The sequence below is a fragment of the Rutidosis leptorrhynchoides genome, chromosome 5 (assembly GCF_046630445.1).
Source record: "Rutidosis leptorrhynchoides isolate AG116_Rl617_1_P2 chromosome 5, CSIRO_AGI_Rlap_v1, whole genome shotgun sequence".
NCBI lineage: Eukaryota > Viridiplantae > Streptophyta > Magnoliopsida > Asterales > Asteraceae > Rutidosis > Rutidosis leptorrhynchoides.
In genome coordinates this window covers 27,360,038-27,382,977 of record NC_092337.1, presented here as the reverse complement: position 1 = coordinate 27,382,977, position 22,940 = coordinate 27,360,038, and the positions used below count along the sequence as shown (strand labels likewise).

The following is a 22,940-nucleotide window of genomic DNA, read 5'->3' as shown; positions in this document are numbered from 1 at the left end:
GGGATGGATCACACTTATACAGCAATTACATATAGAATATGACCTCTACAAGTATAAAACTTGATCACAAAACACGAGCAAAACAAGACACGATTACATAACAATTAAATAAGGTACGTCTTCGGATCCGACATCCACGTTAGCCAATCGAGATTTTTTCCTTTCAGTCTACTAGCGATCCAATCGAACGAAACGGTTTGTATTTCATTGAGTGCAATCGGGGTATTCCACGCTTTGCCTCGGAATGTTTTGTTGTTCCGGTTTTTCCAAATGAAGTACGCACCGATCCATATAATTGCACGCCAAATAGATTTACCAATTAAAGACAAAAAGACGCTTGGCTATCCTCCAAAAGCAGCTCGCTGGAAGAGAAGAATTTGAATGAACCTATGTTCCACCACTTAAAGATACGCTCCCAAACATCTCTTGCGTGTTTACAAAATATAAGCGCGTGATCCACCGATTCCAAGCTATCATCACAAAGAGGACACCGGATACTATTGAGATCGATCCCGCGATTATCTAGCTCGACTCTTACAGGAAGTTTTTTCTTTGCAGCACGCCATACAAATATTTTTACTTTTTTCGGAACTAACTTGCAACGGATTGTTTCCTGTTGTGAACCAAATTCAGACAGCAATTGATCATCTATTTCTTTTGATAACCTGTTGATATGAAAACCTCCATTGATATCGAGAGACCAGAGAACTTTATCGGGCAAATTGGAGACAAGAGAAGCCGCGGACAGCAGCTGTTCGAGATTCATCAGTTCACTCAGCACCCTTCCAGAAATCTCACGCTTCCAGTTCCACGTGTACAGCTCCTCGTTATTTGCGGCCATACGGTCTTGAACAGAAACATCTGGATTCGACTCGAGCTTATATAATCTTGGAAAAAGGTTACAAAGCTTTTCATTGCCAATCCAATGCTCCTTCCAAAAAAGCGTGTTGCTTCCATTCCCCACAGTTTTCACGAAGTAATCTTTAATGTGTACCTGCAAGTTTTCCATCTCGATTCCTGCTAAAACAATGTTTTCCATCGATCTCGTCTTCCAACCCGAAAGTTTATTATTAAATTTATCAATAACCGGGCTCCAATCTTTTACCGAAATCATCTTTGCACCAATAGGCATTCCAAGGTAAATAAATGGAAAGTAACCTACTTGACATCCCATATGACAGGCAAGATTATTAATTTCCGACTCATCTACCCCCACACCATACACATTGCTCTTATGAAAGTTGACTTCGAGTCAGGAAGCGAGTTCACAATATTTGAGAATGTTCCTAAGATTAAAAGCATTCGAGTGGCTCCACTCACCAAGAAAGAGCGTGTCATCCGCATATTGCAAGTGGGAAACAAGAACATTATCACTCCCAACCTTGACACCTTTTAATAAGCCCTTGTCTATAGCCGCCTTTGTTAGAATGTTCAACCCCTCGGCCGCAAGAATGAATAGGAACGGTGATAGTGGATCACCTTTTCTAACCCCTCTTTCTAACCTAAACTCGGATGTGGGTGAACCATTAACAAGAATTGAAATCGAGGCCGACTTTAAACAAGCAAGAATCCAAGACCTCCACTTACACCCGAAGCCCATACTTGTAAAGACCCGTCCTAATCCATAAGAACGAATACAATAACATATGATTACATCGCGAGGTATTTGACCTCTTTATGGTACATTTTACAAACATTGCATTCGTTTTAAAAGACAAACTTTTATTTCATCGAAAGTTGACAGCATGCATACCATTTCATAATATATTCAACTATAACTGACTTAATAATAATCTTGATGAACTCAACGACTCGAATGCAATGTCTTTTGAAATATGTCATGAATGACTCCAAGTAATATATCTAAAGTAAGCAAATGCACAGCGGAAGATTTATTTCATACCTGAGAATAAACATGCTTTAAAGTGTCAACCAAAAGGTTGGTGAGTTCATTAGTTTATCATAATCAATCATTTCCATCATTTTAATAGACCACAAGATTTTCATTTTCATTTCTCATAAATATACGTCCCATGCATAGAGACAAAAATCATTCATATGGATTGAACATCTGGTAACCGACATTAACAAGATGCATATAAGAATATCCCCTATCATTTCGGGAAATCCTTCGGACATGATAAAAACGAATTCGAAGTACTAAAGCATCCGGTACTTTGGATGGGGTTCGTTAGGCCCAATAGATCTATCTTTAGGATTCGCGTCAATTAGGCGTGCACTAATTCTCAAAATTAGTGATGTTCCCTAATTCTTAGGCTACCAAGCAAAAAGGGGCATATTCGGCTTCGATCATTCAACCATATAATGTAGTTTCGATTACTTGTGTCTATTTCGTAAAACATTTATAAAAGCGCATGTATTCTCAGTCCCAAAAAAATATATATTGCAAAAGCATTTAAAAAGGGAGTAATGAAACTCACGATACAATATTTTGTAGTAAAAATATTCATACGACGAAACTGAACAATGCAGGGTTGGCCTTGGATTCACGAACCTATATCAAGTATATATATTAACACATATAATCGTAATCAAATAAGTTTATATATTAATATTAATAATATATTTAATATTTTCATTTTCTATCTCGTTAATAAATAATTAATATCTATTTTTAACTTAAGTATGTTCTTAATAATAATATATCAAATACTTATATATCAAATACTTATTAAACTACTTTAATTAACTAATTTATTGATAATTGATATATATAATAAATATAATACATATAACTTAATATTTGTTTGGTAGAAATAATAATAATAATAATACTAAATAAAAAGTTATATTATTTTTACAATAAAAACAATAATAGTGATAATAATACTACTAATAACAATATTAATGATAATATATTAATAATAACAATAATCGTAATCATAATAATAATCACAATAATAATAATAATCATAATAACAATAATAATAACAAAAATGTTGATTTTTAATATGTAAACTACCTTAGAAGTCGAGTTAAAAAAATATGCACCAATCAGGGATCGAACCCGAGACCTCCCATTACCCCGACACTCCTCTTAACCAGCTAGGCTGTGCCCAATTTCTGAAATAAACCCATGTCCAATTTTATTTAACACATGCTTTCTGTTTCCCCTCTTTCTTCATCAATTCGCAATCAATTAATCCAGAAATCGAAACCAACAATTAGATGGTTTACTAATTAGTTTTTAGGATTTATAATCGACACAGAAATGTTTAAAGATTAATTAACTTAATTAAAACGGATTAAAAATTAAAATAAAAGCTGTCACAGAAATAAAAATACGTTCTTGAACTTTAAACTTGATCTTGAATTAAAGAATGTTTTAGACTTCGATTGCAACAAGAAATAGGTTCTAAATCTATCCTAGAAACTATATGGATTATCAATTTAACTTAAAACCTTCAAACGATTACAAATTGTACGATGAACACAAGTTTGACTTTTTTTTGAAAATTACGTTTGACTCACGAATTAAAACTCGTTACTACAAATTGGAAATTGTAACTTTCCAGATAGTTTATAAGATAGATTTCTAACATAACTCCATTAATACATTTTTAACATTATTAAGAATTCGATGAAATTAAAAAAATGAACACGAAACAGAGCAGAACCTGTTCTTCATGCTTTTCTGATTAAATTCGTTTATATAAAAGCTTGTGAAAGGTTTTTGTGATTGAGAGTGGATAATGTAAGATCAAATGGTACCATTTACAACTGGAATTGATTTGATTTTAAAGCAAAAATTAGTCGACACCTTTATTCCAATCAGGAAGTAATTTAAATAAAACAAAACTATAAATTGACCTTGATTTGTACGAATTTGTTTGCTAACATGACTTATTGGAATCGTTTGAATCAGTTAATAGGTAGAAAACAATTTATAACACAGTTTGACAAGGATTGTAGACAGAATACGTAATTAGTTGTATTTATATATGTATAATACTGTATTTTTTTAATTACTATCAGTATATATATATTTATATATATAATAAGCTGTATTTTTATTTATATATGTTTTTATATATGTATTTATATTTATATAACGATTATATGTATCTGTATATATTTATATATATCAAATTCCTAATTTTTTTGATAATGAAAAATATAATTATATTAATACTACTAATAATTATTATTACTAATAATATTAATAATAATAATATTATTAATAAAGATAATAATATGATAATATTAATACTAACAATAATGAATTTAAATAAATTTGATTTCTAGTAATGATAATGATAACAATATTATTATTAGTTACAATAATATTAATTTTGTTAATGATAATAATAGTATTAATAATAATATTATCACTTATATATATCACATTCTATATACATATATATAGTTTATATTAGATATAATCTTATTAATAATACAAATGTTAATGTTACTATTAATAATAATACTAACTATAATATTAATAATATTACTGATAATAATGAAAGTAATAATAACATTAACATAACAACTATATTTCTAGCTTGTGATTAAACTTAACATATAAATATTACATATTATTAATTATGTAATAAAAATGTATATTATATAATAACCTATTTGAATATTTATTATTTATATATTTTATATATATTACAATGGACATATTAATTGAAATGTCCCGTTCTTATTGATTAAAAACGTTCCATATTAATTGATTTCGTTGCGAGGTTTTGACCTCTATATGAGACGTTTTTCAAAGACTGCATTCATTTTTAAAACAAACCATAACCTTTATTTCATAAATAAAGGTTTAAAAAGCTTTACGTAGATTATCAAATAATGATAATCTAAAATATCCTATTTACACACGACCATTACATAATGGTTTACAATACAAATATGTTACATCGAAATCAGTTTCTTAAATGCAGTTTTTACACAATATCATACAAACATGAACTCCAAATCTTGTCCTTATTTTAGTATACAACAGCGGAAGCTCTTAGTATTCAACTGAGAATAAACATGCTTTAAACGTCAACAAAAATGTTGGTGAGTTATAGGTTTAACCTATATATATCAAATCGTAACAATAGACCACAAGATTTCATATTTTAATACACATCCCATACATAGAGATAAAAATCATTCATATGGTGAACACCTGGTAACCGACATTAACAAGATGCATATATAAGAATATCCCCATCATTCCGGGACACCCTTCGGATATGATATAAATTTCGAAGTACTAAAGCATCCGGTACTTTGGATGGGGTTTGTTAGGCCCAATAGATCTATTTTTAGGATTCGCGTCAATTAGATTGTCTGTTCCCTCATTCTTAGATTACCAGACTTAATAAAAAGGGACATATTCGATTTCGATAATTCAACCATAGAATGTAGTTTCACGTACTTTTGTCTATTTTGTAAATCATTTATAAAACCTGCATGTATTCTCATCCCAAAAATATTAGATTTTAAAAGTGGGACTATAACTCACTTTCACAGATTTTTACTTCGTCGGGAAGTAAGACTTGGCCACTGGTTGATTCACGAACCTATAACAATATATACATATATATCAAAGTATGTTCAAAATATATTTACAATACTTTTAATACATTTTGATGTTTTAAGTTTATTAAGTCAGCTGTCCTCGTTAGTAACCTACAACTAGTTGTCCACAGTTAGATGTACAGAAATAAATCGATAAATATTATCTTGAATCAATCCACGACCCAGTGTATACGTATCTCAGTATTGATCACAACTCAAACTATATATATATTTTGGAATTAACCTCAACCCTGTATAGCTAACTCCAACATTCACATATAGAGTGTCTATGGTTGTTCCGCAATATATATATAGATGGGTCGACATGATAGGTCGAAACATTGTATACGTGTCTATGGTATCTCAAGATTACATAATATACAATATAAGTTGATTAGGTTATGGTTGGAATAGATTTATTACTAACTTTCACGTAGGTAAAATGAGTAGTTTTTATCAATCTTGTTTTACTCGCCATTTCTTCGTTTCTAATCCGTTTTGAGTGATTCCAGTGGCCAGGTTTCGTATTGAACTTAACTTTATGAATCTAAATAGAAAAAGTATAAGTTTGTAGTCAGAAATACAAGTTACAAGTCGTTTTTGAAAGAGGTAGTCATTTCCGTCGAAAAAACGACATCTTGATGACCATTTTGAAAAACATACTTTCACTTTGAGTTTAACCATGATTTTTGGATATAGTTTCATGTTCATAAGAAAAATCATTTTTCCAAAAGTATAGCTTTTAAATCAAAGTTCTTCTTAGCTTTTAATTATCCCAACCAAAACAGCCCCCGGTTTTACTACGACGGCGTATATCCAGTTTTATGGTGTTTATCGTGTTTTCGGGTTTTAAATCATTAAGTTAGCATATCATATAGATATAGAACATGTGTTTAGTTGATTTTAAAAGTATAGTTAGAAGGATTAACTTTATTTGCGAACAAGCTTAGAATTAACTAAACTATGTTCTAGTGATTACAAGTTTATAACGTTGAATAAGACAACTTTTTATGTATGAATCGAATGATGTTATGAACATAATTACTACCTCAAGTTCCTTGGATAAACCTACTGAAAATGAGAAAAATAGATCTAGCTTCAAAGGATCCTTGGATGGCTTGAAAGTTCTTGAAGCAGAATCATGACACGAAAACAATTTCAAGTAAGATTTCCACTCGAAATAAGATTGTTATAGTTATAGAAATTGAATTAAAGTTTGAATATGATTATTACCTTGTATTAGAAAGATAAACTACTGTAAGTAACAAAGGTTTCTTGATCTTGGATGATTACTTGGAATGGATTTAGAAAACTTGGAAGTAAACTTGCAATCTTGGAAGTATTCTTGATTTTATGAAACTAGAACTTTTGGAATTTATGAAGAACACTTAGAACTTGAAGATAGAACTTGAGAGAGATCAATTAGATGAAGAAAATTGAAGAATGAAAGTGTTTGTAGGTGTTTTTGGTCGTTGGTGTATGGATTAGATATAAAGGATATGTAATTTTGTTTTCATGTAACTAAGTCATGAATGATTACTCATATTTTTGTAATTTTATGAGATATTTCATGCTAGTTGCCAAATGATGGTTCCCACATGTGTTAGGTGACTCACATTGGCTGCTAAGAGCTGATCATTGGAGTGTATATACCAATAGTACATACATCTAAAAGCTGTGTATTGTACGAGTACGAATACGGGTGCATACGAGTAGAATTGTTGATGAAACTGAATGAGGATGTAATTGTAAGCATTTTTGTTAAGTAGAAGTATTTTGATAAGTGTCTTGAAGTCTTTAAAAAGTGTATGAATACATATTAAAACACTACATGTATATACATTTTAACTGAGTCGTTAAGTCATCGTTAGTCGTTACATGTAAGTGTTGTTTTGAAACCTTTAGGTTAACGATCTTGTTAAGTGTTGTTAACCCAATGTTTATAATATCAAATGAGATTTTAAATTATTTTATTATCATGATATTATGATGTATAAATATCTCTTAATATGATATATATACATTAAATGTCGTTACAACGATAATCGTTACATATATGTCTCGTTTCAAAATCATTAAGTTAGTAGTCTTGTTTTTTACATATGTAGTTCATTGTTAATATACTTAATGATATGTTTACTTATCATAATATCATGGTAACTATATATATATCCATATATATATGTCATCATATAGTTTTTACAAGTTTTAACGTTCGTGAATCACCGTTCAACTTGGGTGGTCAATTGTCTATATGAAACCTATTTCAATTAATCAAGTCTTAACAAGTTTGATTGCTTAACATGTTGGAAACACTTAATCATGTAAATAACAATTTCATTTAATATATATAAACATGGAAAAGTTCGGGCCACTACAGTACCTACCCGTTAAATAAATTTCGTCCCTAAATTTTAAGCAGTTGGAGGTGTTGACGTATCTTCTGGAAATAAATACGGGTATTTCTTCTTCATCTGATCTTCTCATTCCCAGGTGAACTCGGGTCCTCTACGAGCATTCCATCGAACCTTAACAATTGGTATCTTGTTTTGCTTAAGTCTTTTAACCTCACGATCCATTATTTCGACGGGTTCTTCGATGAATTGAAGTTTTTCGTTGATTTGGATTTCATCTAATGGAATAGTGAGATCTTCTTTAGCAAAACATTTCTTCAAATTCGAGACGTGGAAAGTGTTATGTACAGCCGCGAGTTGTTGAGGTAACTCAAGTCGGTAAGCTACTGGTCCGACACGATCAATAATCTTGAATGGTCCAATATACCTTGGATTTAATTTCCCCCATTTACCAAATCGAACAACACCTTTCCAAGGTGCAACCTTAAGCATGACCATCTCTCCAATTTCAAATTCTATGTCTTTTCTTTTAATGTCGGCGTAGCTCTTTTGTCGACTTTGGGCGGTTTTCAACCGTTGTTGAATTTGGATGATCTTCTCGGTAGTTTCTTGTATTATCTCCGGACCCGTAATCTGTCTATCCCCCACTTCACTCCAACAAATTAGGGACCTGCACTTTCTACCATAAAGTGCTTCAAACGGCGCCATCTCAATGCTTGAATGGTAGCTGTTGTTGTAGGAAAATTCTGCTAACGGTAGATGTCGATCCCAACTATTTTCGAAATTAATAACACATGCTCGTAGCATGTCTTCAAGCGTTTGTATCGTCCTTTCGCTCTGCCCATCAGTTTGTGGATGATAGGCAGTACTCATGTCTAGACGAGTTCCTAATGCTTGCTGTAATGTCTGCAAGAATCTTGAAATAAATCTGCCATCCCTATCAGAGATAATAGAGATTGGTATTCCATGTCTGGAGACGACTTCCTTCAAATACAGTCATGCTAACTTCTCCATCTTGTCATCTTCTCTTATTGGCAGGAAGTGTGCTGATTTGGTGAGACGATCAACTATTACCTAAATAGTATCAAAACCACTTGCAGTCCTTGGCAATTTAGTGATGAAATCCATGGTAATGTTTTCCCATTCCCATTCCGGGATTTCGGGTTGTTGAAGTAGACCTGATGGTTTCTGATGCTCAGCTTTGACCTTAGAACATGTCAAACATTCTCCTACGAATTTAGCAACATCGGCTTTCATACCCGGCCACCAAAAATGTTTCTTGAGATCCTTATACATCTTCCCCGTTCCAGGATGTATTGAGTATCTGGTTTTATGAGCTTCTCTAAGTACCATTTCTCTCATATCTCTAAATTTTGGTACCCAAATCCTTTCAGCCCTATACCGGGTTCCGTCTTCCCGAATATTAAGATGCTTTTCCGATCCTTTGGGTATTTCATTCTTTAAATTTCTCTATTTTAAAACTCCTTGTTACGCCTCCTTTATTTGAGTAGTAAGGTTATTGTGAATCATTATATTCATAGATTTTACTCGAATGGGTTCTCTGTCCTTTCTACTCAAGGCGTCGGCTACCACATTTGCCTTCCCCGGGTGGTAACGAATCTCAAAGTCGTAATCATTCAACAATTCAATCCACCTACGCTGCCTCATGTTCAGTTGTTTCTGATTAAATATGTGTTGAAGACTTTTGTGGTCGGTATATATAATACTTTTGACCCCATATAAGTAGTGCCTCCAAGTCTTTAATGCAAAAACAACTGCGCCTAATTCCAAATCATGCGTCGTATAATTTTGCTCGTGAATCTTCAATTGTCTAGACACATAAGCAATTACCTTCGTTCGTTGCATTAATACACAACCGAGACCTTACTTTGAGGCATCACAATATATCACAAAATCATCATTCCCTTCAGGCAATGACAATATAGGTGCCGTAGTTAGCTTTTTCTTCAATAACTGAAACGCCTTCTCTTGTTCATCCTTCCATTCAAATTTCTTCCCTTTATGCGTTAATGCAGTCAAGGGTTTTGCTATTTTGGAGAAATCTTGGATGAATCTTCTGTAGTAACCAGCCAATCCTAAAAATTGACGTATATGCTTCAGAGTTTTTGGGGTTTCCCACTTTTCAACAGTTTCGATCTTTGCCGGGTCCACCTGGATACCTTCTTTGTTCACTATGTGACCGATGAATTGAACTTCTTCCAACTGAAATGCACACTTTGAAAACTTAGCGTACTGTTTTTCTTTCCTCAATACTTCTAGCACTTTTCTCAAATGTTCTTCGTGCTCTTGATCATTCTTTGAGTAAATAAGTATGTCATCGATGAAAACAATGACAAACTTGTCAAGATATGGCCCACACACTCGGTTCATAAGGTCCATGAACACAGCTGGTGCGTTAGTCAATCTAAACGGTATAACCATAAACTCGTAATGACCATAACGCGTCCTAAAAGTAGTTTTTGGAATATCATCCTCCTTTACTCGCATTTGATGATATCCAGAACGTAAATCGATCTTCGAATAAACCGACGAGCCTTGTAGTTGATCAAATAAGTCGTCAATTCTCGGCAGTGGATAACGGTTTTTGATGGTAAGTTTGTTCAACTCTCTGTAGTCAATACACAACCTAAATGTACCATCTTTCTTCTTGACAAACAAAACAGGAGCTCCCCATGGTGATGTGCTTGGTCGAATGAAACCACGTTTTAATAGTTCTTGCAGTTGGATTTGCAGTTCTTTCATCTCGTTGGGTGCGAGTCTGTAAGGAGCACGAGCTATTGGTGCAGCTCCTGGTACAAGATCTATTTGAAATTCAACAGATCGATGTGGAGGTAGTCCCGGTAATTCTTTCAGAAATACATCGGGAAATTCTTTTGCGACAAAAACATCATTGATGCTCTTTTCTTCAGTTTGTACTTTCTCGACATGTGCTAGAATAGCATAGCAACCTTTTCTTATTAGTTTTTGTGCCTTCAAATTACTAATAAGATGTAGCTTCGTGTTGCCCTTTTCTCCGTACACCATTACGGGTTCTCCTTCTTCTCGTACAATGCAAATTGCATTTTTATAACATACGATCTCTACTTTCACCTTCTTCAGCCAGTCCATGCCAACTATTACATCAAAACTCTCTAACTCTACTGGTATCAAATCAATCTTAAATATTTCGCTATCCAGTTTAATTTCTCGATTCCGGCATATATAATCTGCTGAAATTAATTTACCGTTTGCTAATTCGAGTAAAAATTTACTATCCAACGGCGTCAATGGACAACTTAATTTAGCACAAAAATCTCTACTCATATAGCTTCTATCCACACCCGAATCAAATAAAACGTAAGCAGATTTATTGTCAATAAGAAATGTACCCGTAACAAGCTCTGGGTCTTCCTGTGCCTCTGCTGCATTAATATTGAAAACTCTTCCGCGGCCTTGTCCATTCGTGTTCTCCTGGTTCGGGCAATTTCTAATAATGTGGCCCGATTTTCCACATTTATAACAAACTACATTGGCATAACTTGCTCCGACACTACTTGCTCCACCATTACTCGTTCCGACACCATTTGTTCCTTTCGTTCTGTTAACCCCTGGTCCGTAGACCTCACACTTCGCCGCGCTATGACCATTTCTTTTACACTTGTTGCAAAATTTGGTGCAGAACCCCGAGTGATACTTTTCACACCTTTGGCATAGCTGCTTCTGATTGTTGTTGTTGTTGCGGTTGTTATTGTTATTGGGATGATTGTTGTAGTTGCTGTTATTGTTGTTGTTGTTGTTGTTGGGCCGTTTGTTGTAGTTGCGATTGATGTTGCGATTGTTGGGATAGTTGTTGCGATTATTGTTGTAATTGCTGTTGTTGTATTGGTGATTCTTATCACCGTTTTCCTCCCACTTTCTTTTGACTTGCTTCACATTGGCCTCTTCAGCCGTCTGTTCTTTAATTCTTTCCTCAATATGGTTCACTAGTTTGTGAGCCATTCTACATGCCTGTTGTATGGAGGCGGGCTCGTGTGAACTTATATCTTCTTGGATTCTTTCCGGTAATCCTTTCACAAACGCGTCGATCTTCTCTTCCTCATCTTCGAACGCTCCCGGACACAATAGGCACAATTCTGTGAATCGTCTTTCGTACGTGGTAATATCAAATCCTTGGGTTCGTAACCCTCTAAGTTCTGTCTTAAGCTTATTGACCTCGGTTCTAGGACAGTACTTCTCGTTCATCAAGTGCTTGAATGCTGACCACGGTAGTGCGTAAGCATCATCTTGTCCCACTTGCTCTAGATAGGTATTCCACCATGTTAACGCAGAACCTGTGAAGGTATGTATAGCGTACTTCACTTTTTCCTCTTCAGTACACTTACTTATGGCAAACACCGATTCGACCTTCTCGGTCCACCGTTTCAATCCGATCGGTCCTTCTGTTCCATCAAATTCCAAAGGTTTGCAGGCAGTGAATTCTTTGTAGGTGCATCCTACACGATTTCCTGTACTGCTAGATCCAAGGTTATTGTTAGTATGTAGCGCGGCCTGTACTGCGGCTATGTTTGAAGCAAGAAAGGCACGAAATTCCTCTTCACTCATATTCAAAGTGTGTCGAGTAGTCGGTACCATTTCCTTCAAAATAGTCAAATGAAACGAGTTAATCATATAGAATATCAAGAGTAGTCAATAGTATTTCGTAGCGTAATATGAACTTATTTATAAAAGCTCTTTCTTCATATTAGCGTTTTATACTCTTTAATTCGGGTAGTACCTACCCGTTAAGTTCATACTTAGTAGCTAACATACCATTTCAACTACTACAATTCTATATGAAAAACTAATCACAAAAAAAAAAAAAAAATATATCATATTCAAACCTTTATACAATAACTTGCAAACTTACAATACTGCTATTTTACATATAGCATGAAATATAGCACATAAAAATTTGATACAAAGTAGTTGCGAAGATAATTCTAGTTAATAAATAAGGCGTTCAGCAAAGGCAACAAAGACACGTAATTCATACGTCCAGAAACAAGTCATGCATTCTGGTTTTACTAATACTACTTCTCATCCTTGGTCTTGTGGAACGTAACCGTTGTGACCGATAGTATGACAACGTGTTGTAACGTTGTCAAAAGGATGAAGGTTACGTAATGTCCAACAGTCCCGTAACAATCTAAAAACCTCATTTCTTACCCCAATTACTGACTCCGTCACTTGTGGGAACGTTTTGTTTAATAGTTGTAGCCCGATGTTCTTGTTCTCACTTTGGTGAGAAGCGGACATTACTAACCCGTAAGCATAACATGCTTCTTTATGTTGCATGTTAGCCGCTTTTTCTAAATCACGAAGTCCTATATTCGAATATATTGAGTCAAAATAATTTCTTAACCCGTTGCGTAAAATAGTATTTGGGTTCCCCGCAATATATGCATCAAAGTAAACACATCGTAACTTATGGATTTCCCAATGTGATATCCCCCATCTTTTGAACGAAAGCCTTTTATAAACCAAGGCATTCTTGGAACGTTCTTCGAATGTCTTACAAACTGATCTCGCCTTAAATAGTTGTGCCGAGGAATTCTGACCGACTCTAGACAAGATTTCATAAATCATGTCTCCGGGTAGGTCTCTTAAAATATTGGGTTGTCTATCCATTTTGTGTTTTTATACTGTAAAATAGACAAGAGTTAGATTCATAAAAAAAAAAAATACTTATTAATACAAGCAATTTTTACATATATCATAAAGCATAAGCACACTATATTACATATATTACACCACACGAATACAACTATCTTATTCCGACTCGCTCGTTTCTTCTTCTTTGGTTTTGGTTCGTTTTGCCAAGTTTCTAGGGATATATGATGTTCCCCTAATACGAGCCGTCGTTTTCCACATTGGTTTAGAAAAATCTGGTGGTTTAGAGGTTCCCGGGTTATTGTCACAACTTAAGAAATACGGGTGTTGACGATACATATAAAGTTCATGTGGTTTGGAATCAAATTTCTCTATTTTTATGCCCTTTCTCTTATTGTTCTCTTTTGTCTTATTAAATTGTGTTGGGGTAATTTCTATAACATCATCGGAATCCTTGTCGGGATCCGATTCATCGGAGAATTGGTAATCCTCCCAATACTTTGCTTCCTTGGCGGAAACACCATTGACCATAATTAACTTTGGTCGGTTGGTTGAGGATTTTCTTCTACTTAACCGCTTTATTATTTCCCCCACTGGTTCTATTTCTTCTTCTGGTTCCGATTCTTCTTCCGGTTCCGATTCTTCTTCCGGTTCCGACTCTTCTTCCGGTTCCTCTTCGGGAACTTGTGAATCAGTCCACGAATCATTCCAATTTACATTTGACTCTTCATTATTATTAGGTGAGTCAATGGGACTTGTTCTATTGAGTCAATGGGACTTGTTCCAACTGAAATGTCCCGTTCTTATTGATTAAAAACGTTCCATATTAATTGATTTCGTTGCGAGGTTTTGACCTCTATATGAGACGTTTTTCAAAGACTGCATTCATTTTTAAAACAAACCATAACCTTTATTTCATAAATAAAGGTTTAAAAAGCTTTACGTAGATTATCAAATAATGATAATCTAAAATATCCTGTTTACACACGACCATTACATAATGGTTTACAATACAAATATGTTACATCGAAATCAGTTTCTTGAATGCTGTTTTTACACAATATCATACAAACATGGACTCCAAATCTTGTCCTTATTTTAGTATACAACAGCGAAAGCTCTTAGTATTCACCTGAGAATAAACATGCTTTAAACGTCAACAAAAATGTTGGTGAGTTATAGGTTTAACCTATATATATCAAATCGTAACAATAGACCACAAGATTTCATATTTTAATACACATCCCATACATAGAGATAAAAATCATTCATATGGTGAACACCTGGTAACCGACATTAACAAGATGCATATATAAGAATATCCCCATCATTCCGGGACACCCTTCGGATATGATATAAATTTCGAAGTACTAAAGCATCCGGTACTTTGGATGGGGTTTGTTAGGCCCAATAGATCTATCTTTAGGATTCGCGTCAATTAGATTGTCTGTTCCCTAATTCTTAGATTACCAGACTTAATAAAAAGGGGCATATTCGATTTCGATAATTCAACCATAGAATGTAGTTTCACGTACTTTTGTCTATTTTGTAAATCATTTATAAAACCTGCATGTATTCTCATCCCAAAAATATTAGATTTTAAAAGTGGGACTATAACTCACTTTCACAGATTTTTACTTCGTCGGGAAGTAAGACTTGGCCACTGGTTGATTCACGAACCTATAACAATATATACATATATATCAAAGTATGTTCAAAATATATTTACAATACTTTTAATACATTTTGATGTTTTAAGTTTATTAAGTCAGCTGTCCTCGTTAGTAACCTACAACTAGTTGTCCACAGTTAGATGTACAGAAATAAATCGATAAATATTATCTTGAATCAATCCACGACCCAGTGTATACGTATCTCAGTATTGATCACAACTCAAACTATATATATATTTTGGAATCAACCTCAACCCTGTATAGCTAACTCCAACATTCACATATAGAGTGTCTATGGTTGTTCCGCAATATATATATAGATGGGTCGACATGATAGGTCGAAACATTGTATACGTGTCTATGGTATCTCAAGATTACATAATATACAATATAAGTTGATTAGGTTATGGTTGGAATAGATTTATTACTAACTTTCACGTAGGTAAAATGAGTAGTTTTTATCAATCTTGTTTTACTCGCCATTTCTTCGTTTCTAATCCGTTTTGAGTGATTCCAGTGGCCACGGTTTCGTATTGAACTTAACTTTATGAATCTAAATAGAAAAATTATAAGTTTGTAGTCGGAAATACAAGTTACAAGTCGTTTTTGAAAGAGGTAGTCATTTCCGTCGAAAGAACGACATCTTGATGACCATTTTGAAAAACATACTTTCACTTTGAGTTTAACCATGATTTTTGGATATAGTTTCATGTTCATAAGAAAAATCATTTTTCCAGAAGAATAGCTTTTAAATCAAAGTTCTTCTTAGCTTTTAATTATCCCAACCAAAACAGCCCCCGGTTTTACTACGACGGCGTATATCCAGTTTTATGGTGTTTATCGTGTTTCCGGGTTTTAAATCATTAAGTTAGCATATCATATAGATATAGAACATGTGTTTAGTTGATTTTAAAAGTCTAGTTAGAAGGATTAACTTTATTTGCGAACAAGTTTAGAATTAACTAAACTATGTTCTAGTGATTACAAGTTTATAACGTTGAATAAGACAACTTTTTATGTATGAATCGAATGATGTTATGAACATCATTACTACCTCAAGTTCCTTGGATAAACCTACTGGAAATGAGAAAAATGGATCTAGCTTCAAAGGATCCTTGGATGGCTTGAAAGTTCTTGAAGCAGAATCATGACACGAAAACAATTTCAAGTAAGATTTCCACTCGAAATAAGATTGTTATAGTTATAGAAATTGAATTAAAGTTTGAATATGATTATTACCTTGTATTAGAAAGATAACCTACTGTAAGTAACAAAGGTTTCTTGATCTTGGATGATTACTTGGAATGGATTTAGAAAACTTGAAAGTAAACTTGCAATCTTGGAAGTATTCTTGATTTTATGAAACTAGAACTTTTGGAATTTATGAAGAACACTTAGAACTTGAAGATAGAACTTGAGAGAGATCAATTAGATGAATAAAATTGAAGAATGAAAGTGTTTGTAGGTGTTTTTGGTCGTTGGTGTATGGATTAGATATAAAGGATATGTAATTTTGTTTTCATGTAACTAAGTCATGAATGATTACTCATATTTTTGTAATTTTATGAGATATTTCATGCTAGTTGCCAAATAATGGTTCCCACATGTGTTAGGTGACTCACATGGGCTGCTAAGAGCTGATCATTGGAGTGTATATACCAATAGTACATACATCTAAAAGCTGTGTATTGTACGAGTACGAATACGGGTGCATACGAGTAGAATTGTTGATGAAACTGAACGAGGATGTAATTGTAAGCATTTTTGTTAAGTAGAAGTATTTTGATAAGTGTATTGAAGTCTTTCAAAAGTGTATGAATACATATTAAAACACTACATGTATATACATTTTAACTGAGTCGTTAAGTCATCGTTAGTCGTTACATGTAAGTGTTGTTTTGAAACCTTTAGGTTAACGATCTTGTTAAGTGTTGTTAATCCAATGTTTATAATATCAAATGAGATTTTAAATTATTATATTATCATGATATTATGATGTATAAATATCTCTTAATATGATATATATATACATTAAATGTCGTTACAACGATAATCGTTACATATATGTCTCGTTTCAAAATCATTAAGTTAGTAGTCTTGTTTTTACATATGTAGTTCATTGTTAATATACTTAATGATATGTTTACTTATCATAATATCATGTTAACTATATATATATATATATATATATATATATATATATATATATATATATATATATATATATATATATGTCATCATATAGTTTTTACAAGTTTTAACGTTCGTGAATCACCGTTCAACTTGGGTGGTCAATTGTCTATATGAAACCTATTTCAATTAATCAAGTCTTAACAAGTTTAATTCCTTAACATGTTGGAAACACTTAATCATGTAAATAACAATTTCATTTAATATATATATAAACATGGAAAAGTTCGGGTCACTACATTAATTATGTATAGAAATCCTATATATATATATATATATATATATATATATATATATACACATATATATATATTTTTTTAAATTACTGAATCTATAATTATATTTTATTTATCAAGTTTTATTACATAGAAAAATATATTGATTATATATAATGAAATAAATAAACTTATTTAATACTTTGTTGGAAAATTAAAATCCTTTACATTCAATATACCTTCTATAATTAACTAAACAGTTTCAAATGACAAGTTTTAAATTAGTATAAATTATGTTTCATAATAACCAAATCATATAATAGTTTAATTTATAATATATAATCATTTACATAAACAATTATTTATATATACATTTCTTTTTACCATTAAAGGTTCGTGAATCATTGGGACGGTCAAAGGTCAATGAATTTATGTAAACTGTTTCAAAGGTTTTGAAACTCAACTTTACAGACTTTACTTATCATATCGATTTCATATTAAGATCAAGTTTAAATTTGGTCAGAAATTTCCGGGTCGTCACAATACTTTTCATTACATCCATTAAAAAATTCCAATTGACACTATCGAATGCCTTCTCAAAGTTCGCTTTTAGAATGAAACCCCTTGTATTATTTGTTTTTAAGTAATCAATGGTTTCGTTCACTATTAAAGCACCATCAAGAATGAAATGCCCCTTTAAGAAAGCGCTTTGTTCCGGGCCAATTATGTCGGGTAAATCCTTTCTAAGTCAATTTGAAAGCACTTTTGATAAGATTTTGTAGTAGCAATCGATTAAGCTAATAGGTCTATAGTCATTGAGACATAAAGGGTCATTTTTCTTCGGAATGAGGGTAACAAAAGACGCATTGCATCCCCTTGAGATTTCACCATTTTCCCAAAACCACGAGATTGCTTTTACGAGATCATCTTTTATGTCATCCCTGAAAAACCTCATATTAAGTCCGTCGGGACCCGGTGCTTTGGTACTACCACAGTCATTAAGTGCCTCTCGTATCTTGTCCTCAGAAAATTCACTCTCAAGACAAGCAGCTTGATCATCAGAAATAGTAGGATAATGCAAGTCTTCAAGTGTAGGCCTTAACATATCAGGTTCCTGGAACCGAGCACTAAAGTGATTCATAGTTGCCACTTTAATAGCTTGTGGATTATCGTTTCATACCCCATTTAGAGTCAGCCCGTGAATGTTACATCTGCTATTTTTACGGCGTATAATAGTGTGAAAAAATATAGTATTCTCGTCACCTTCTAATGCCCACCGGAGTCTCGCTTTTTGCTTCAACATACCCACTTTTAATTTTTCTTTCTTGAACCATTTTTTACGCGTTTCAATCCACAAATCAGTTTCTGCTGAGTCAAGTAGCTTTGCTTCTTTATGTTGTATGTTAGAAGCTCTTTCTAATTCACGAAATCCTATGTTGGGATATGTTGAGTCAAAATAGGTTCTTAACCCGTAGCGTAAAATTGCATTTGGGTTCCCCGCATTTAACGCTTTAAAGAAAACACGGCATAACTTACGATCTCCCCAATGTGATATACCCCACCTATCAAAGGAAAGCCTTTTATAAACTAAGGCATTTCTGGAAAGTCTTTCAAATGTTTGACAAGTTAATTTCGCCATAACTAAATGTGCTGATGAATTCTGATCGACTCTAGACAAGATTTCCTCAATCATATCCTCTGGTAGGTCTTCTAAAATATTCGGTTGTCTACCCTTAACGTCCATTTTGTTTTTATACTGTAAAATAGACAAGGATTAGATTCGTAAAAGATAATTAACAAACAATACAAGCAATTTTTACATAGAATATAAAAGTACAAGCACACTGCAATACATATAATACACAACATGATTACAACCTTCTAATCTGAATCACTGGTTTCTTCTTCTTCGGACTTGGTTCGTTTTCCTAATTTTCTAGGAATATATGGTGTTCCTCTAATACGAGCCGTCGTTTTCCACAATGGTTTAGAAAAACCTGGTGGTTTAGAGGTTCCCGGGTTATTGTCACGATATTGAAAATACGGGTGTTGACGGTACATATAAAGTTCATCGGGGTCGGAATCAGATTTCTCTATTTTGATGCCTTTTCCCTTATTATTTTCTTTTGCCTCATTAAATTGGGTCGGGGTAATTTCTATAACATCATCGGAATCCTCATCAGGATCTGATTCATCAGAAAATTGGTAATTTTCCCAATATTTTGCTTCCTTAGCAGAAACACCATTGACCATTATTAACTTTGGTCCATTGGTTGAAGATTTTCTTTTATTTGACCGGTTTTCTGTGGTTCCTACTATTCCCCCCTCCGGAACCTCTTCTTCTTCTGGTTCCTCTTCTTCTGGTTCCTCTTCTTCCAGTTCCGGTTCCTCTTCTTCAGGTTCTTCGGGAACTTGTGAATCTTTCCAATATATATTCGACTCTTCGTTATTATTAGGTGAGTCAATGGGATTTGTGCTAGAGGTAGACATCTATCACAAAATAGCAAACATGTTAAGAGATTAATATATCACATAATATTTACATGTTAATAATATATAGTTTCCAACAAAAATGTTAAGCAATCATTTTTAAAGAAAACACGGTCGAAGTCCAGACTCACTAATGCATCCTAACAAACTCGATAAGACACACTAATGCAAATTTTTCTGGTTCTCTAAGACCAACGCTCGGATACCAACTGAAATGTCCCGTTCATATTGATTATAAATGTTCCATATTAATTGATTTCGTTGCGAGGTTTTGACCTCTATATGAGACGTTTTTCAAAGACTGCATTCATTTTTAAAACAACCATAACCTTTATTTTATCAATAAAGGTTTTAAAAACATTACGTAGATTATCAAATAATGATAATCTAAAATATACTGTTTACACACGACCATTACATAATGGTTTACAATAGAAATATATTACATCGACATATGTTTCTTGAATGCAGTTTTTACACAATATCATACAAAAATGGACTCCAAATCTTGTCCTTATTTTAGTATGCAACAGTGAAAGCTCTTAGTATTCACCTGAGAATAAACATGCTTTAAACGTCAACAAAAATGTTGGTGAGTTATAGGTTTAACCTATATATATCAAATCGTAACAATAGATCACAAGATTTCGTATTTCAATACACATCCCATACATAGAGATAAAAATTATTCATATGGTGAACACCTGGTAACCGACATTAACAAGATGCATATATAAGAATATCCCCATCATTCCGGGACACCCTTCGGATATGATATAAATTTCGAAGTACTAAAGCATCCGGTACTTTGGATGGGGTTTGTTAGGCCCAATAGATCTATCTTTAGGATTCACGTCAATTATGGTGTCTGTTCCCTAATTCTTAGATTATCAGACTTTATAAAAGGGGCATATTCGATTTCGATAATTCAACCATAGAATGTAGTTTCACGTACTTGTGTCCATTTTGTAAATCATTTATAAAACCTGCATGTATTCTCATCCCAAAAATATTAGATTTTAAAAGTGGGACTATAACACACTTTCACAGATATTTCCTTCCTTGGAAATAAGACTTGGCCACGGATCTATTCACGAACCTATACAAATATGTACATATATATCAAAGTATGATCAAAATATAATTACAACCATTTTTATTATGTTTTAAAGATTTGAGTGTATTAAGTCAGCTGTCCTCGTTAGTAACCTACAACTAGTTGTCCATAATTAGATGTACAGAAATAAATCGATATATATTATCTTGAATCAATCCACGACCCAGTGTATACACGTCTCAGGCTAGATCACAACTCAAACTATATATATTTTTGGAATCAACCTCAACCCTGTATAGCTAACTCCAACATTACTGCATATAGAGTGTCTATGGTTGTTCCAAATAATATATATATATGGGTCGATATGATATGTAAAAATATTTGCATACGTGTCTATGGTATCCCAAGATTACATAATATATTAGAATACATGTATAATACAATATAAGTTAGCTAGGATATGATTAATATAGATTTGTTACCAATTTTCACGTAGCTACAACAAGCAAAAATAACCAATCTTGTTTTAAACATAACTTCTTCGTTTTAAATCCATTTTGAGTGAATCCAATTACTATGGTTTCATATTGAACTTAAGTTTATGAATCTATACAGAAAAAGTATAAGTTTATAGTCAGAATTACAGGTTACAAGTCGTTTTTTTAAAGGTAGTCATTTCAGTCGAAAGAACGACGTCTAGATGACCATTTTGGAAAACATACTTCCACTTTGAGTTTAACCATGATTTTTGGATATAGTTTCATGTTCATAAGAAAAATTATTTTCCCAGAAGAACAACTTTTATATCAAAATTTATCATAGTTTTTAATTAACTAACCCAAAACAGCCCGCGGTGTTACTACAACGGCGTATATCCGGTTTTACGGTGTTTTTCGTGTTTTTCGGTTTTAAATCATTAAGTTAGCATATCATATAGATATAGAACATGTGTTTAGTTGATTTTAAAAGTCAAGTTAGAAGGATTAATTTTTGTTTGCGAACAAGTTTAGAATTAACTAAACTATGTTCTAGTGATTTCAAGTTTAAACCTTCGAATAAGATAGCTTTATATGTATGAATCGAATGATGTTAAGAACATCATTACTACCTCAAGTTTTGTGGATAAACCTACTGGAAAAGATATAAATGGATCTAGCTTCAAAGGATCCTTGGATGGCTTGAAAGTTCTTGAAGCAGAATCATGACACGAAAACAAATTCAAGTAAGATCATCACTCGAAATAAGATTGTTATAGTTATAGAAATTGAACCAACGTTTGAATATGAGTATTACCTTGTATTAGAAAGATATCTTAGTGTAAATAAGAAAGATTTCTTGAGGTTGGATGATCATTTTACAAGATTGGAAGTAAGCTAGCAAACTTGGAAGTATTCTTGATTTTATGAAACTAGAACTTATAGAATTTATGAAGAACACCTAGAACTTGAAGATAGAACTTGAGAGAGATCACTTAGATGAAGAAAATTGAAGAATTAAAGTGTTTATAGGTGTTTTTGGTCGTTGGTATATGGATTAGATATAAAGGATGTGTAATTTTGTTTTCATGTAAATAAGTCATGAATGATTACTCATATTTTTGTAATTTTATGAGATATTTCATGCTAGTTGCCAAATGATGGTTCCCACATGTGTTAGGTGACTCGCATGGGCTGCTAAGAGCTGATTATTATAGTGTATATACCAATAGTACATACGTCTAAAAGCTGTGTATTGTACGAGTACGAATACGGGTGCATACGAGTAGAAT

General features: G+C 33.0%; 2 protein-coding genes across 2 annotated transcripts; both read right to left on the bottom strand.

Annotated features, from left to right (window-relative positions):
• Positions 1-319: 319 nt before the first annotated feature.
• On the bottom strand, positions 320-1,174 carry LOC139848477 (uncharacterized). Its single transcript, XM_071838206.1, has one exon. The coding sequence runs from the start codon at positions 1,172-1,174 to the stop codon at positions 320-322; it is 855 nt and encodes a 284-aa protein (XP_071694307.1).
• A 78-nt stretch (positions 1,175-1,252) lies between these two features.
• LOC139848476 (uncharacterized mitochondrial protein AtMg01250-like) lies at positions 1,253-1,600 on the bottom strand. The gene has a single exon (XM_071838205.1). It carries the CDS (start codon positions 1,598-1,600, stop codon positions 1,253-1,255), a length of 348 nt encoding a protein of 115 aa, XP_071694306.1.
• Between the last annotated feature and the right edge of the window lie 21,340 nt (positions 1,601-22,940).

What these genes read in the sequence shown, in the direction of transcription:
- LOC139848477 (XM_071838206.1), bottom strand. Translation starts at nt 1,174, where the DNA reads ATGGGATGTCAAGTAGGTTACTTTCCATTTATTTACCTTGGAATGCCT.
- LOC139848476 (XM_071838205.1), bottom strand. Translation starts at nt 1,600, where the DNA reads ATGGGCTTCGGGTGTAAGTGGAGGTCTTGGATTCTTGCTTGTTTAAAG.